Genomic DNA, 15,694 nt, shown 5'->3' on the forward strand with positions numbered 1-15,694 from the left:
AATCCCCCTGGTTATAAGCTGCTGACACCTTTCACAGACCCGTACATGCTTGAGCCACTCATTCTTGGAATCTTACCTTATCGTCCACTCCGATTTCGCCAGTCGAGTCATTACCCCTCCAGCTCGATCAGCGAATATGACCACGATTTATCCTTCTCAGGTAGGGGACAATGAATAGTGGTGATTCTGAAACTTGAGGTGGTCCCGCTAGCCTGCCACTCCGAACCGCTATGGCTGGAAGCATTGACGTGGAGAGCGGAGGGTGGACGACTAGAGCAGCTAAGAGATGACTAAAGAGGCGGAGTGCAGACATCGCTGGCAGACCACGGAGTACGAATAGCCAACCGTCCTCGGATCAGGCCTCCTCAAGCCTTTCTTCGCTCAAGCCATCCTGCATGTCACGGCAGGCCCAGCTAGTCAAAATTCCTCCGAGCCAGCCTTGACAGTGCGCTGCTCTGATCTTCGTCCTACCCTCATCCGCTCTAAAGTTGCGCTATCCGTCGATCATAACCTGCGGCAGGCCTGCCGGTGTCTTCGCGGATGTGCCTCGACGGATGGATGGACCGGAGAGAACGCCTCCTGATCTCATCCTTTCCTCGAACATCTGTACCAAGACCAGCTGACCAGTCTCTAACTTGGATAGGAACATGGGGTGCTCTTATTGTTGCATCTCGCCTGCAGACTTACCCCAAACTGCCCTTTACAGAGCGTGGGGAGCGCTGCTCGGCATCACCAGAGCATTGCTCATCTTCCGATATCAGATTGTGGTGTCTTCTTCATGATATCGACTTTACTTATCCTACAATCCTTGTCATAATGCGAGGATAAGGACAGGACGTGCCCGGAAGGTTTGTTCTTGCTCTAACAATTGACTCTTCACTGCAAGACGCAGCAAAGCAGCGTTCCCGTCATTCGTTCGTCAATGCCATCACACCGCTCATGCCCTCTCCCAGGCCGACTATGTGATCTGATTCCGGTCTGTTCCGCGATATTGGTTTATAGACTGAGAAGATGCCTGGATGGTACTCCAGTCCACGTTTGCGACACAGCTCGGAACGCATGAGCCAGATCTACTCGATGCCTCATTCAATGACCTGACATCAGCAACCCAAGGGCCCTTACGCGACGCAAGCTGGGAGTCGTCGTCGTCCATTAATTTAGACATGGACCGACAGCTCTCAGCACCCAGCTCCGCAGCATGCCCAGTCTATGCCCATATTACTGAGAATTTACACGATAGGACAAGTCTTGATGTGTACACGTCTGGAGCCGAACTGAGTCGATACAGCAGATAATTTTAGGCGGAACCTCTGTAGGTCTGTGTTGACGTTGGACGAAAAGTGTTGGATTCCATATCATTTGCCTGTTTCTTTAAGAGATCCAAGGGACCTGTTTCCCTTCATCAATCAAAGAGACGCGAGAAGCGCAGTTGGCATAATGCTCCCTCAAATCTTACTCCGATCCACGCCCTCGGTATCTTCAATGCGGTATACGTACTTGACAGCACTTGCTTTGCCGTCCTTCAGATTATTCAATCCGGTCTGCACGCCGTCCAAACCGCCAGGGACCACCTCGAACGGGTGTCCCTTGAACCAACCCTCCTTGAGACCGAGGCTGAAGAGGCGGAACCACGCGTAGCCGAACTCGATAAGGTCGTCGGGCTTGCCGTGCACGGAACCAACCGTGGTCATAGTCTGATGGACGGATTTGGGAATAGCCTCCTGGTCTCGCACGGGGAGCACGAGGGTGATGTGGCCCTCGGGGTCCAGAACCTTTGCGATTTGCTGGTAACTGCCCTTCTCGGCGATGGCGTCGAAAGCATACAGCAGCTTCTGACCTTTAGGGATGGCCTCACGTAGACCTGCCACCAGCTTGTCCTCGCCGCCGCGGTAGTCGATGATGGTATCGCCCTTGGATCGGTCGATGAGGCCTTCCACATACGGGATGCCGTGACCCGCCACGCAGATGATGGGATGGATGTCGGCATGGGCCAGGAGCTTGACTGCGAACGCGCCGACGGCCCCCGAGGCGCCATAGACCACGACACCGCCTGCCGAAGCATCCTTACGGGCTTGGGAGACTTGCACCCACGGCTCCGGCAGGCCAAGACGGCAGAAGAGCGCCACGGCGGCGGTCATGGCCGCCAGAGGAATGGTGGCGGCTTCCTCGAACGATGTCGACGCGGGCAGATGGAAGGTCGTCTTCTCCCACGCGATGGCGTACTCGGCGAATGCACCGTGAGGCTTGCCCATCTCATGGAAGGCAGCCACTCGGTCGCCTGGCTTGAACTCGGTGACATTGGATCCCACGGCTTCGACGTAGCCGGCCACGTCGTCGCCGGTGTTGAGGCCGCTCGCGCTTTTCATCCATAGCGGATATTTCCAGTCCTTGGGGTTGGTGCCGGCCACGACCACCTTGATCACGACCTGATCCGGCTCGGGGGAGGGGACGGGAATATCCTGTATCTTGACCTCCAATTCACTCTCGCCTTTGGCGAAGACGTGGGCGGATTTCATTTCGTCCAATGTAGGCCTTGTTCTGGATTTGTCAGCGCTTTGGGTTGTAGACTGTAGCTCGCAAATTCACAAGGCTTCGGAGGATTAGCCTTGTGTAAACCGTTTGATCAGGGAGGAGATCACTGGTCTAGAGAAGATGACTTTGATAAAGAGAAGAAGGGTTGTGTCACAATATTTACAGATTGAGAGAACTATGTTTGTCTGGCAATGATGGTGATGGTGATGGTGTACCTTTCCGTAACTTTATAGTACTTGAGGTAGTTCTGCAGGGCACTGGCAAACCACTGTAACAGTGCCGAGCTTCCCTTACAGAATATATGGATTTGCCGGAACCTTCGACAGAGGGAGGAGACGCTTGGGTTGAAGGCTAGAAGCAAGTTGGAGGGGAACTCAGAGAGTGCCCCACCAATACTATCCACTGCAAACTGGCTGCAGTGGTTATTAGTGAGCATTATAAGTCATAGTATGGAAGGCAAGAGAATATAGAAACGATGGTGTGACTACGATGTTGGCAGCTTCGGCAGTGATGAATGAGAATCACTGCGATTCTCTAATTGGGGTCTGGCAGATCAGTTTCCAGCACTGTAGGCATCTGTCGCCGCGGCAATACCTGGAAAATACTCCAGTCAGACATCTCCATTTCCTCTCCTATCTGGCGTTGTAGACATTGGATGCCGAGCCACCTTACAAAACGGTGGCACCGCAAAATGATATTAATCAGGTGCCTACCTGGTAAGTAAGCAGTCCCAAGGTCGATACAACAGGCGTTCTCCTGCAATGTAAGTGTCCTACCGCCCATTGAAGTTGTGAAGGGCGTCCCTACCAATATACTGCGTGCCACCTATTTTGCAAGATGGCTTTGGTGCATTCTACAACAACTCGTGTCCTACTATTTGGTACCCGCTAGTCGTTTCATCGACAAGTAACGGGCTGGCCTTTATGGCCGATTATGATCCTATAAGGCTGACCCTCGAAGCAGCGCCTCGTGAAGCAAGAAGTCAATGGAAGCCAATGTTGACGGACACGGAACCGGAGGGAAGTCTCCTGGATATATCAGTTCTGTTAAAGAATTCAAGCCTTGTCCCGCGTACAATGGAGAACAAAGCCTACCACACAATGTTGTAGCCAAACTGAACAGGCTCGGGTATTTCAAGGTTCTCTTAACGAGTCACAAGTGGCGCATGTAGGAGAAAGGACTTCTGTCCAAGACCAAAGCATATTTCGAAAACAAACGGAATCGATTGAGTCGATTGGGGACGGGTATGTATTCTAAGTACACTGAGACTGTCTTATTTTGCCCAGCAACCGCCTGTCGCCAACGGTCTGCTATCTGATGCCTCAATTAGAGTAGTGCTGTCCGCTTTTCGACCGAACCAGAAAATTGTACAAGCATCTCTAAATCCCATTAGCATCTCTATCAGTGTGCCCAACTCGTGATCAGACTTACCTATGTGAAGCTCTTGGTGAAGTTCACAACAACTTCCTTCAGTTGCTCTTCAAGATCCTTGCTCAATTGCCCCTCCTTGTCAATTCTGGCCAAAAGCTCGGTTTGGTCGCTCTTCAGGTGAGCAAGGAAATCAGCCTCCCATGTCGTGATCTTGCCGACTGGGACACTGTCCAAGTGACCGTTGACACCGGCGTAGATAAGAGGAACCATTTCGTTCACAGCCATAGGCGAGTATTGCTTCTGCTTCAACAACTCGGTCAAACGTTCACCACGGTTGAGAGTCTGCTTGGTGGCAGCATCAAGATCGGAACCGAACTGGGCGAAGGCGGCGACTTCTCGGTATTGGGCCAAGAAGAGCTTCAGAGAACCGGCGACTTGTTTCATGGCCTTCAGCTGGGCGGCCGAGCCGACACGGGAGACGGAGAGACCGACATTGATGGCTGGACGAACACCCTTGTAGAACAATTCGGCCTCCAAGAAAATCTGGCCATCGGTAATGGAAATGACGTTGGTAGGGATATAGGCAGACACATCACCACCCTGGGTCTCGATGATAGGGAGAGCGGTCAAGGAACCACCACCATGCTTGTCGCTCATCTTGGCAGCTCGCTCCAACAAGCGGGAGTGGAGGTAGAAGACATCACCCGGATACGCCTCACGCCCAGGAGGACGGCGGAGCAACAGAGACATCTGGCGGTACGCCACGGCCTGCTTGGTGAGATCGTCGTAGACGATGAGAGCATGCTTTCCGCTGTCACGGAACCACTCACCCATCGCACACTAGAAGGATGGCGTTAGCATGTCGACACAAGAGTTAAAGAAGCAGACAATGGCTCAATCAATCAGCGTAAGAGAGTAGGCCTTCCATCCGGAGGAGGGCCTTAAACTCATGTTTCTCGAGGTGAGCATTCGGGCGGAAGACCTCGTCACAGACAACAGAGTCCACAGAGGTTGTAAGCCAGGAAGATGCCCAATATGACTCCAGGAAGGAAGCTCAGACGCTACTAGTAGCTTAAGGTGAGAACAAGGACAAGGAGGGAACTTACGCCAGTGAAAGGAGCAAGGTATTGCAGAGGAGCAGCCTCGGAGGCAGTGGCAGCGACGACAATGGAGTACTTCATGGCGTCGTTCTCCTCGAGAGTTTTGACGAGCTGGGCGACGGTAGATCGCTTTTGACCGACGGCCACGTAAACACAGTAGAGCTTCTTGGTCTCGTCGCCCGAGTTGTTCCATCTCTTTTGGTTCAACATGGCATCGAGGGCAACGGCAGTTTTTCCGGTTTGACGATCACCAATGATCAATTCACGCTGGCCACGGCCAATCGGTACCATGGCGTCGACGGACTTAAGACCGGTCTGTACTGGCTGGTTGACGGAATGACGAGGAAGGATACCAGGAGCCTTGACCTGGGCACGGATTCTCTCGGTGGTGTTGATTGGGCCCTTGCCGTCAATGGGGTTACCCAGAGCATCGACGACACGGCCAAGCATGGCCTCGCCGACGGGAACATCGACCTAGGCATGTTAGCTCCATGGTTGAGGGAGCAGAAAGGGCACGTTGCTCACAATGCTGCCGGTACGCTTGACAGTTTCGCCCTCCTTGACGAGACGATCAGAACCGAAAAGCACGACACCGACTTGACCAGCTTCCAAGTTCATGCACATGCCCTTGACTCCGGACGCGAATTCGACCAATTCTTCGGCTTGAACGTTGGCCATGCCATGGACACGAGCGATACCGTCACCGACCGACAAGACGCGGCCGGTCTCGGCAAGGCCAGCCTCCTCTTGCACACCCCGAATTCTCTGCTCCAGGATTGAGGACACTTCGGTTGGGGATGCTTTGGCATCGGCGGCGTATGTTCGAACCTGTTTTGAGGCGGCATTGAAAGGTGCGGGCGTGACGACACGAGACTGTAAAGGTATTGATTAGCCTTCGGCTTCATGAACAACCCATTTCACAAGCTCCTATATCCTTCCCAAGCTCCCACAGCACCTCCAGAAGCTCGCCGACACCGAAGATGCTGATTTTGGAGCTTGATCAGCTTGGACGGGCAAGATTTGAAGCTTACCGCAGCTACTCTTCCAGATGCCGTCAGGGCACTGGCAATGCGGCCAGACTGGCGCAAGACGTTCCTCGACATCATCTTGCCTGCTCGCGAAGCTGTAACTTAAGAACTTCCGACAGGCAGGAGGTGGGATGAGATGGCTCAAAGAGAGTGGAGAGTAGGTGGTTGATGCTGTGAAGTCGAGGAAGAAGGAGAGGTAGCTGGGCCGGGAGTTTCAATCGAGCTTAGTCCGAAAAAACCCAGAGGCACCTTTGCCGACTCGGAACGTAGACAGTCACGTGCATCGGCTTGGCGAAATTGGAGGACCACTATAGAGTCACGTGCGTGCATGCGTACGTCAACCTGCGAATCTGGGGCCGTGTTACTTAACGCGGAAATACCTAGTCGATCACAAGTAAACCAGGACTCCAGGACTCCAGACACTGCAAGGTCATTGTTCATTTGTCTTAATCAAGCTACTCTGTCTCCTCAGAGCCGAGTCGCGGACAGGACACTATGTGCACAGTCGCGACGAGAGCCTCACATCCTATATCGCCATGTCGTCTCCGCTCTCCCAGAAACTCCCCCCTCCTCCGACGTCGAAGGCCAACGCAGCCTCACCGCCGGTAACCTCTGAAGATGTCGAGCTTGGGTCGGTCCAGAATGGTCAGGCGGAACCCAGTCTTCCTCTGGAAGACGATATCATGCAATGCGCCCGTATAGGAGCCCTCGAGTACATCCAGAAGCTGTTCCAGTCAGGCAAATACGATGCAAAGTACAAGGACGAAGAAGGGATTACACCGTTACACTGGGCTGCCATCAACAACCAATATGCCGTGTGCAAGTACCTGATAGAGCAAGGGGCGGATGTCAATGCAAAAGGCGGAGAATCCAATGCGACCGCAGTCATGTGGGCTTCACAGAGACGCCATTTCTATATTGTGAATCTCCTGATAGAAAACGGAGCCGACCCTTTCCTCACAGATGGCCAAGGTTACAACATCTTACACCTAGCCACGATCGATGGAAACGCCCTTCTTTTGACCCTGCTCTTACATCAGAACATCCCCGTCGACGCGCCGGATCCTCAAGGTCACACTTCGTTGATGTGGGCAGGGTACAAAGGCTGGCCAGCCTGCGTTGACCTCCTGCTCCGCTGGGGAGCGAATGTGAACGCTACCGATGACAATGGGTTCACACCTCTGCACTGGGCTCTTGTGAAAGGATCTAAACCATGCCTGGACAGACTAATCGAATACGGTGCTGACCGATTCGCAAAGACGGCGGAAGGAAAGACCCCGAACGCCTGTGCCGAAGAGATGAACACCAAACGGGCATATCACCGTTCTCTAGCCGACCATGGGTATGATGCCTCGGGCAACATGAAAACGCTTCCTCTCAACTTACACTTGCTCCTTCGCAACCGGTCACGAATGTCCAAATTCTTCTTTCTATACCCCTTTTTCATCATCATGATTGGCCTGTATATAATCACTCACCTCAACATCTACGTCGGCATTCCGGTCTTCCTGGCGGTCTGTCTAGGCATGCAATATCTGGCACAGCGGATCGCAGCGATAGGCCCGCTGGAATATCACTCCATCCACAAAACGCCATATCTGGCCGGCATCTTCGCAGGGACGCTGTTCTGGGTCGGGGTCAGCTACTTGACATCTATCATGCCTGTCACGTTTTCGACGAACCCAATCTCCAACATCTCATTCATCCTTTCGTTCTCCAGCACGTCCTACTTCTATTTTACAGCCATGCTGGAGGACCCCGGGTTCGTCCCGAAACTGGCGTCGCGGAACCAACAACGGGCCGTGATCCAGGAACTCTTCTCACTCTGGAAGTTCGATGAAGAGAATTTCTGCGTACAATGCATGATCCGCCGGCCCTTGAGGTCGAAACACTGTCGCCGCTGCAACCGATGCGTGGCCAAGCACGACCACCACTGCCCCTGGATCCACAACTGCGTGGGCAACAATAACCTGCGACACTTCTACATCTACATCCTCAGTCTGGAGGTTGGGATCATCTTATATGTCCGACTGGTTCTCTCGTACCTGGAACTTCTCCCCGCGCCATCCGACGAGGCTATTGCACAATGTAACGGCCTCGGTCCTGCACTGTGCTCCTTCGTCTTGCGCGACCCGTGGACCGTGGCGCTGTCGTTTTGGACGTGTATCCAACTCGTCTGGGTGACCATGTTGATCGTGGTGCAGACCGTGCAGATCTGCAAGAACCAGACGACATACGAGAACATGCGCCGCCACTCGCATCTGCATGACCGTGGCCCGCTGCTCCCGCAACACGCTCGACCCATCACACAAGGAGCCTCTACAGCCACGACCTCTCTCAACGATACCGCAGCCGCAGCCTCCCGGATCAACCCTATCCCGCGCCGTCCGGACGGCTATATCACACGGATGATGAAATTGATCGGCCTTGATGCGTTCCTGGCTACCGCGTCCGACGCCTCTCATGGCAAACTGCAGACCCGGACCGGCAACCCCTACAGCCGCGGCGTCATTGGCAATTGCAAGGACTTCTGGTGCGATCCGGCGCCCATCTTCGGCAGGAGGAAGAACGGCGAAGGGTTCCTGGGGGGTGATGTGGTCGACTATGCGCACCTCTATGAAGTCCCGCTCCGGTTCAGGAGAGGAGCGGGCGGCATGGCGTATACTAGAGTCGCCGGGGATGATGACGTCGACGTATGACATGACGAATCACTCGCTCATAGAAGAACGTACAAGATTGCTCTTGCGTGGGCACAGGACGGCCACTGGCAGCCTTGTACTGTAATACATAACCAACCTCTTTGAACAATTGACAACGCCAAATGCCCATTACGGTCTACAGGCTCCGTCTTTCCCTATTCACAGCAGCTGCTGCGCCAATCAGGCATGTATCCCAGAAATTGAGGCGCCTCTATATCTAAATACCTCAGGACATGGAGTTCATCAAAGCTTCTTGTCCCTGACCTTGACTCGACAGGGCAGACCTCCTTCCATGGGCAAGGTGAGGCTATTCGCACTAACTCTCTCTTTCCCTCTTTCATGTTGTGAGACTACCTCATCAAAGTCCCATTCCATCCACATTTTGGCCATCACCCAGACGGCCATCACCTCGGCCATCTTCTTGCCTAAGCAAGCCCGCGGTCCGCCGTTGAATACCGGGAACTCAAATGTCGACTTTGGCACCAGTCTGGCCTGGTTGTCAAGCCAACGATGCGGTCGAAATTGATGCGCATCGCTACCAAAGGTCTCGGTTGATCGGTTCAGTGCATAGATGCACCAGACCACGATGGCTCCGTCAGGCAGAAACGTACCATCCGGTAGGGTAACGGCTTCAGATGTCTGTTTGAGCTCGAAAGGGACAGGTGGATAAAGACGCAAAGCTTCGTAGAAAGTGGCGACCGTGAGGGGGAGAAAAGTAGGCTGAAGGGAGGCCATGTCAAGGCGGTCGATAGAGATATGGTAACCATCCTTATCTTCATCATTACCCTGAAGATCCTCTGGGTCGCCAGAGTAGGTGAACTTCGAGTCAAGCTCGTCACGCAACTGCCTCAAAGCCTCGGGATGCCTCATTAATGCGTAGAAGGTCCACGTGAATGACTGTGCCGTGGTATCTCTGCCAGCGGAGAGAAAGTTCAGCGCCGCATCAGCAACTACCTGGGGCGCAGCGAAAGCTTCAATCAGCGAATCAATCAGCGACCCGAACGCTGATGCTTCTTCGGAGGGCGTCTGGTCGTTGGTTATTAGGCTCTCGAAGGCGGCACGAGCCCGGCGTTTGCGCGCATTGGCAACAATTTGCCGGCCGAAACGCTTCACCTCGGCCAGCGAGGCGCGGAACTCAGCACCCGTAAAGAGCTCGGTCAGCCAGTAGAGCGGATTCTGGAAGCGAATGCCAATATGGCCGGATGCGTGATCGAAGGCCTTGCTGAACGGCGAAGAAGCGGATATTTCCATCTGATTGCACAAGAGTATTAGATATCGTAGCTTTTCGAGCTGGGTCGAGGACTAGCGACTGAAGGGGACTTGCATCGTAAGCCATGTGGCCGACCACAGAGGTGGTAAGGTCGAGAAAGACCTGCTGCAGGTCGATAATAGACCCTTCCTTGGCCGCTTGGAGTAATTGTTTTCGTGTGTCATCGTACACTTCTGGCAGCACGTCTTCAACCAATATGTCGAGGTTGGCACCACTGAAGAACTTCAAACCAGCCTTACGCTGAGCGCGCCACAGGTCGCCGGTGGCATTGATGATGCCGTATCCTTGCCAGATCAGCGTCAGTTTCAGAATGCAAGCTGGAGCAACGGGGCCAAGTCTACCAAAGAGATCCCATGACCGCTCTCTAAAGAACTCTCCTTTGGTAATGGAAGCTTCGTTCTTGAGCACGAATTCCAGGTTTTCAGCACTGTTGATCACCACGCCAGGCGGGAACGAAGGCACGGTGATCTCGAATGTCTCTTTGCCGAACTTCTTCTGGCATTTCACAAACCAGTCGAACAAGACATGGCGAGGTTTGAGGAAGTGGATGGCATTTCCCAACAACGGTAGAGTGCCTGTGGGCCGCCTGAAGACAGTGTCAGAGCCTTTCCAGGATACTGGCCAGATATCGCTTCTTCTCATACTTGAGCTTCTGACCGTTGCGGTGTAGCTTGGGGTGTCTGGTAGTGTTATAGACCAGTGCCAGAATACAGATGAGCCCAGCAGCCAGCAATGTCCAGATCATGCTGATTCGTGCGGTAAAAGACGGCCGGTGCCACAGTACCCTTGCTGCTACGAACCCCTCGGGGGAGTAATTGATGAATGAAATTTTTCTTCAATGTTCACGCCATGTTCCCATCTCTTGTTCCGTCAGCCGGGTGGCAAGCCTTGCGAGGCTGACCGGGGCTTCGAGAGGCAGGTAGTAGAGCCGTCGTGGGCAGCTCTGAGCATGCTAGGGGGACACAGTAGTATGTGTGTAGTCCGTAGGTAGTCGGAATAAATTGAAGCCGAGGAGGACGGTGGGGGATTTGACAGCAGTTTTGGTGGAGATCTGGCGGGTGAAAGTTCCCTGATCGAGTTCCTGGATGAGCAGATGGATAGAAGGACAGATGGACAGCACTAGCAAATTCCGATGGAGGTAGTACTACTACTACCTGGACAACATGGACCAGTGGTCGATGACATCCAATGTCATAACATTCGCGTCATGATTCGTGCAATTTGTCTGTTTGGACACTGCAGTGAGACAGGCGCCGATACGCAGGCACAACCGACCGACCACTGGACTTGGACCAGCTTCGTTGCCAGTGGCTGCAATTCAAGTTCATGATGCAGTGCAGAGGAACAGAAGTGCAGCGCAGGAGCTGTGCTAATCCCTTTCCCCTGTTAAGATCCCTCTTTCCTCTACCCTGTCTCGCGACTAATAGTAGTAGGGATCCCCTAGTAGTAGTAGTACTGCTACCAACCAGCTAACAAGATCTACTTGCGCCCGGGCGTTGATTGTCTCGACCTGGGGACTGCGACAACAGACCAAGGATTTCTGTTCAACTCTCGTTCGTTGTTGTAGAAGTCTCTACTCTCTCTCTCTCTCTCTGACATCGCTATCTCACCATCGCTATTGCTCCTTTACCTGTCGCTCATTCCAGTTTGTCCTCGGTCGGTTTCACCTGCGTCTCAAAAGAACATGCGACTATAGAAATATCCCAACGTCATCATTTCAAAACCGTTGAGCCTCGGCTTTTCGAGTGCCAGTTGACCAGTTGACTTGACTGTTTGCCATCAACTAGACTGTCGAACTGACTGCCACCGACTTCCCTCTCCCTCAATGTCGCCGTCGACAGTCCACAACAAGGTCACCCCGCCCTACCAAAGACCGAACCTACATATCCACGGCGTTGGAGTCGAATACCCTCCCTATGAAATCAAGCCAGAACAATTGGCCACTCTGGCAAGGCGTTTCTACCCCAGTTCCCCAGCGTAAGTGAACACCGTGGTTGTCAGGTCGTCGTGCGAAGGCACCAGTGCTGATCGCTCGGTTCTGTAGCCTCGACAAGGTGCTGACCATCAATGACTACACTGGCATCGACTCTCGTTCAGCCATTGGAAACATTGACCATCCTATCGCCAATGCGCCAGAGGCCCCCACTATCGCTCAGCAGTGTGACATTTTTCTCGACCATGGAGTCAAGCTGTCTGTGGCAGCGTGTCGTAAGGCGTTGGAGCAATGGGGAGGAGATCTGTCCGAAATCACTCATGTCGTCGCTACTACCTGCACGAATTCCGCCAATCCTGGCTACGATCATTTTGTGATCAAGGAGCTCGGTCTCAATCAAAGCATAGAGAAAGTCTTGCTGCATGGAGTTGGCTGTTCCGGTGGACTGGCTGCGCTGCGAACAGCTGCCAACATCGCTCTCGGTTCGAGCTTTCGACGGAAACCGGCCAGGATACTGGTCTTTGCCTGTGAAATCTCAAGCACCCTCGTGCGTTCCGAGCTGGACTCTATTCACAACAACCAGGAGGTTAGAATAGGGGTGACGCTCTTTAGCGACTGCGCATCGGCTGTGGTGTTGGGGAATGGATTCAGTGATCGCTATGGCGAGGAACGACTATTGGAGTTACTAGGTTGGGATCACCGAATCATCGAAAATACCGAAAAGGACCTCGGATTCGACGTGGATCCGTTAGGTAAGTCCAGTTTCGTGGTGTTAGTCGCTTCGCGTGCTCACCTACTCCAGGTTGGAAGGTAGTTTTGACACCCCGGGTCCCGAAACTTGCGGCGGCAGCTGTTCCCGCCATGTTTGACGACCTTGTTGGATCGATACCCGAGCTTGTCGACCAGGGGAAATTCAAAGCTTCCGAGTACGATTGGGCCCTCCATCCAGGCGGATCCACCGTCATCACCGGCGTGGAAAAGACAATGCACCTGCAGCCCGAACACCTGCGAGCGAGCTATGAGGTATACATCAGCCATGGCAACAGTTCCAGTGCCACCATCTTCAGTGTGCTGAACCGACTCCTCGAAGGAGAGACGACAGAACACATTGTGGGTTGTGCCTTCGGGCCTGGCATCTCGGTCGAAATGATGATGTTCAAGCGAAGTGGCAAAGGGTCGAGGTCTGGAACCGAGAGTCCAACCGAGACCTTGGTAGCGGAAGATGTTGATTGAGCTTTGATGATGTGTTGGTGGGCTAGGGATGGTGTACTGTGGTAATGAAGTGATGCAGCAAGGCCGCACAACAGAGTGTATGTACCACCAGATAGAGAAAAGCCTCTGACAGAAGGACTGGCTGTCTCAAGTGTCCTTGCCTGCTCAAGCGTGAGACCGATCGTACCGAGGGAGCAATGTGGTAGAGGGCCAGCGCAGCTGCGACTTTGCCAGAAGTTTCATCCAATGGTCGACTGGCGAACACCAGTGCGACTAGGACAGAGCTCAACAGCGACGCGGCATATTGTCGTATAACAGCATGCGCATGAGGAGTTTCTTGTTCGAGCTGGCTGGAGGGGAAGAGGAAGAAGTTCAGACATGCCAGAATTTCGATCACAATGTGAAGGATGAATCCAACATTGGAGAGGGACATCTTGACAAGACAGACTTGGACATGGTGGGCTCAGCAGAGGTTGTTCGTCAACGTCCAAATGGAACTTTGGCAGCAATTCTTCATCCGATAAGTGTTGACTCTGCTGAAGCTTTCCGGTGCCGTCAACGTTGCCTTCGACTTCCAAGTAGCCGGCCTGGAGGCTAGGACATCCGAATTCCTCGAGATCGACCGGGTTGCAATGAGAGGCCGTGATATCCTGCTAAATGTAGGCAGGCCTGCAGGTATGTGTCCTAGGAGGACGGTCAGATACCATCTTCAACTCTCCAGCTGCAAGTTGCAAGTTGCAAGTTGATGGACTGACGAGGTTCGGAACTGCAGTGGCTGACTGTCCAAATGCGCCACCGTAGTCACGCCGACAGAGTTACATACCTCATACTACGTTGAAGTACTGTGGTGCCTGTGCTGGTATTTACATGACGTTCACGCAACATTTATGTACCTGATGATACCCACGTCTCTACAGTAGACCACACCACCGAGTCTTCCGCACACGATGATCTGTCGACCTACACTTCTAGGTGCCACTTCAAGCCCTCTTATTCAGGGCGAGAAGGAGACTCAACACTTCAATGGGGTCCAAGGTGTACATCCCTCGACGGCACTACGTCGAGGTCACTGATCAACCATGGTACCGCAGAAGTTACTCATCCCTTCTGCGAGCCATATACTCATTGTCTCCAGGTTCCCACAGTTCTTGAGAGAGAAAGTCCAGGACTATCTGACCCTCGGATGGATCAATCGATTTCCAGTCCTCCAACCTATATCTCCAGCTGCTCTAGTTGCTCGTGTCCTCTCTACAGTCCTCGGCCCTCGAGTCTCTGATTATGTCTACGTCGACTTTGCTTCAGGAGCAGGGGGTCCCACTCCGTATATTGAAAACCACCTCAACCAAGGCCTCCGGGACGCAGGGAAAGAGGACGTCAAGTTTGTACTGACAGACATCAAGCCACACATCAGTGCATGGGAGGCCATTGCAAAGAAGAACGAGAACATCACCTACATCCCCCAAAGTGTGGATGCTACCAATGCCCCTTCAGCAGAAACGTTGCTGAGAGACGTGCCCGCCGTGATGGGCAAGAAAATAATGAGACTATTCAGTTTGTCATTCCACCACTTTGACGACGATCTTGCTGCAAAGGTGCTCGAGAATACGATCGAGACAGCAGATGGGTTCTGGTGAGTGATACCCCGACTTTCAAGATCGTACCAGCCTAATCTGTGCCCTCCAGCATCTTTGAGCTGCAGTCACGACATCTCAGCTCCTTTCTCCTGGTCAGCCTCCTCTGGCCGCTTGCAATGCTCATCACCCCTCTCTACTTCTGGAATTCCCCATGGCATCTGTTCTTCACCTACCTCGTGCCGATCGTCCCCTTCGTTTGGGTGTACGATGGCTACATCTCATGTCTGAGGACGAGGACGCCGGAAGAAGTAGAAGCCCTCCTCCGCAGCCGTGTCTCGCCGGACAAGCTGGCAGGGTGGAAATTCAAGTCTGGTGAACAGCGTCATACCTGGCCCTTCGGCTACTTCTTTTGGATCATTTGTTACAAGGATGAATGAGAAGTCTCTCCTAGCTCGATGATCGCATGATGACTGGTTGTCGTGGCTGGGGACGTTCTGCTCTTGTGCATCAATCCTGTTGGAGCGTCGACCAAGCTGTGCGAAACCACTGAATATCCATACGGGTCTTGACATTGGCTTGAGAATGAGAATGAGTGCGTGCTGGCTTCTTTCTGGCTATATGGAATTCCTAGACATAACATAGAGAATGACTCACGTCCACTTCGGCCACTGAAACGCAGTCCATCCTAACCAAGGCATCATTCCACACAGAGCCATAACATATACTACTGACGACAGAGCCGCTGGCCCTTCTGGTGTCAACCACCCGGGCCTCTCCATTCGAAGACCAATGCACATATCTTTAAATCTCCAGATGGTCGACAGTCGAGTTGCATGCCATCAATGTCATGGGAACGTGCTACCAGTAGATATGATGGGCCGTAGGTCATGCTTCCAGACAACTTCGTGCTTGACATTTGGATAATTACTCTGTACCTTAAATTTGAAGTACAAGTTGAACCTCCAAACCCTAACG

The 15,694-nt window shown here is 53.1% G+C and overlaps 6 protein-coding genes across 6 annotated transcripts; 3 read left to right on the top strand and 3 right to left on the bottom strand.

Moving 5' to 3' along the window:
- Positions 1 to 1,445: 1,445 nt before the first annotated feature.
- Positions 1,446 to 2,516, bottom strand: A1O1_05139 (uncharacterized protein; the record flags this gene model as incomplete). Its single annotated transcript, XM_007726025.1, has 1 exon — positions 1,446 to 2,516. One exon carries the CDS (start codon positions 2,514 to 2,516, stop codon positions 1,446 to 1,448), a length of 1,071 nt encoding a protein of 356 aa, XP_007724215.1.
- A 1,447-nt stretch (positions 2,517 to 3,963) lies between these two features.
- Positions 3,964 to 6,106, bottom strand: A1O1_05140 (ATP synthase subunit alpha, mitochondrial; the record flags this gene model as incomplete). Its single annotated transcript, XM_007726026.1, has 4 exons — positions 3,964 to 4,743; positions 5,010 to 5,477; positions 5,529 to 5,876; positions 6,035 to 6,106. 4 exons carry the CDS (start codon positions 6,104 to 6,106, stop codon positions 3,964 to 3,966), a joined length of 1,668 nt encoding a protein of 555 aa, XP_007724216.1.
- Positions 6,107 to 6,567: 461 nt separating this feature from the next.
- On the top strand, positions 6,568 to 8,730 carry A1O1_05141 (uncharacterized protein; the record flags this gene model as incomplete). The annotated part of the gene is made up of 1 exon (XM_007726027.1): positions 6,568 to 8,730. One exon carries the CDS (start codon positions 6,568 to 6,570, stop codon positions 8,728 to 8,730), a length of 2,163 nt encoding a protein of 720 aa, XP_007724217.1.
- Positions 8,731 to 8,973: 243 nt separating this feature from the next.
- On the bottom strand, positions 8,974 to 10,745 carry A1O1_05142 (uncharacterized protein; the record flags this gene model as incomplete). Its single annotated transcript, XM_007726028.1, has 4 exons — positions 8,974 to 9,981; positions 10,034 to 10,284; positions 10,342 to 10,586; positions 10,645 to 10,745. 4 exons carry the CDS (start codon positions 10,743 to 10,745, stop codon positions 8,974 to 8,976), a joined length of 1,605 nt encoding a protein of 534 aa, XP_007724218.1.
- Positions 10,746 to 11,825: 1,080 nt separating this feature from the next.
- A1O1_05143 (uncharacterized protein) lies at positions 11,826 to 13,166 on the top strand (the record flags this gene model as incomplete). The annotated part of the gene is made up of 3 exons (XM_007726029.1): positions 11,826 to 11,977; positions 12,045 to 12,685; positions 12,736 to 13,166. The coding sequence occupies 3 exons, from the start codon at positions 11,826 to 11,828 to the stop codon at positions 13,164 to 13,166; spliced, it is 1,224 nt and encodes a 407-aa protein (XP_007724219.1).
- A 1,058-nt stretch (positions 13,167 to 14,224) lies between these two features.
- A1O1_05144 (uncharacterized protein) lies at positions 14,225 to 15,156 on the top strand (the record flags this gene model as incomplete). The annotated part of the gene is made up of 2 exons (XM_007726030.1): positions 14,225 to 14,775; positions 14,829 to 15,156. The coding sequence occupies 2 exons, from the start codon at positions 14,225 to 14,227 to the stop codon at positions 15,154 to 15,156; spliced, it is 879 nt and encodes a 292-aa protein (XP_007724220.1).
- Positions 15,157 to 15,694: the final 538 nt, after the last annotated feature.

This window comes from Capronia coronata, assembly GCF_000585585.1.
Source record: "Capronia coronata CBS 617.96 chromosome Unknown acBCG-supercont1.4, whole genome shotgun sequence".
Classification (NCBI taxonomy): Eukaryota; Fungi; Ascomycota; class Eurotiomycetes; order Chaetothyriales; family Herpotrichiellaceae; genus Capronia; species Capronia coronata.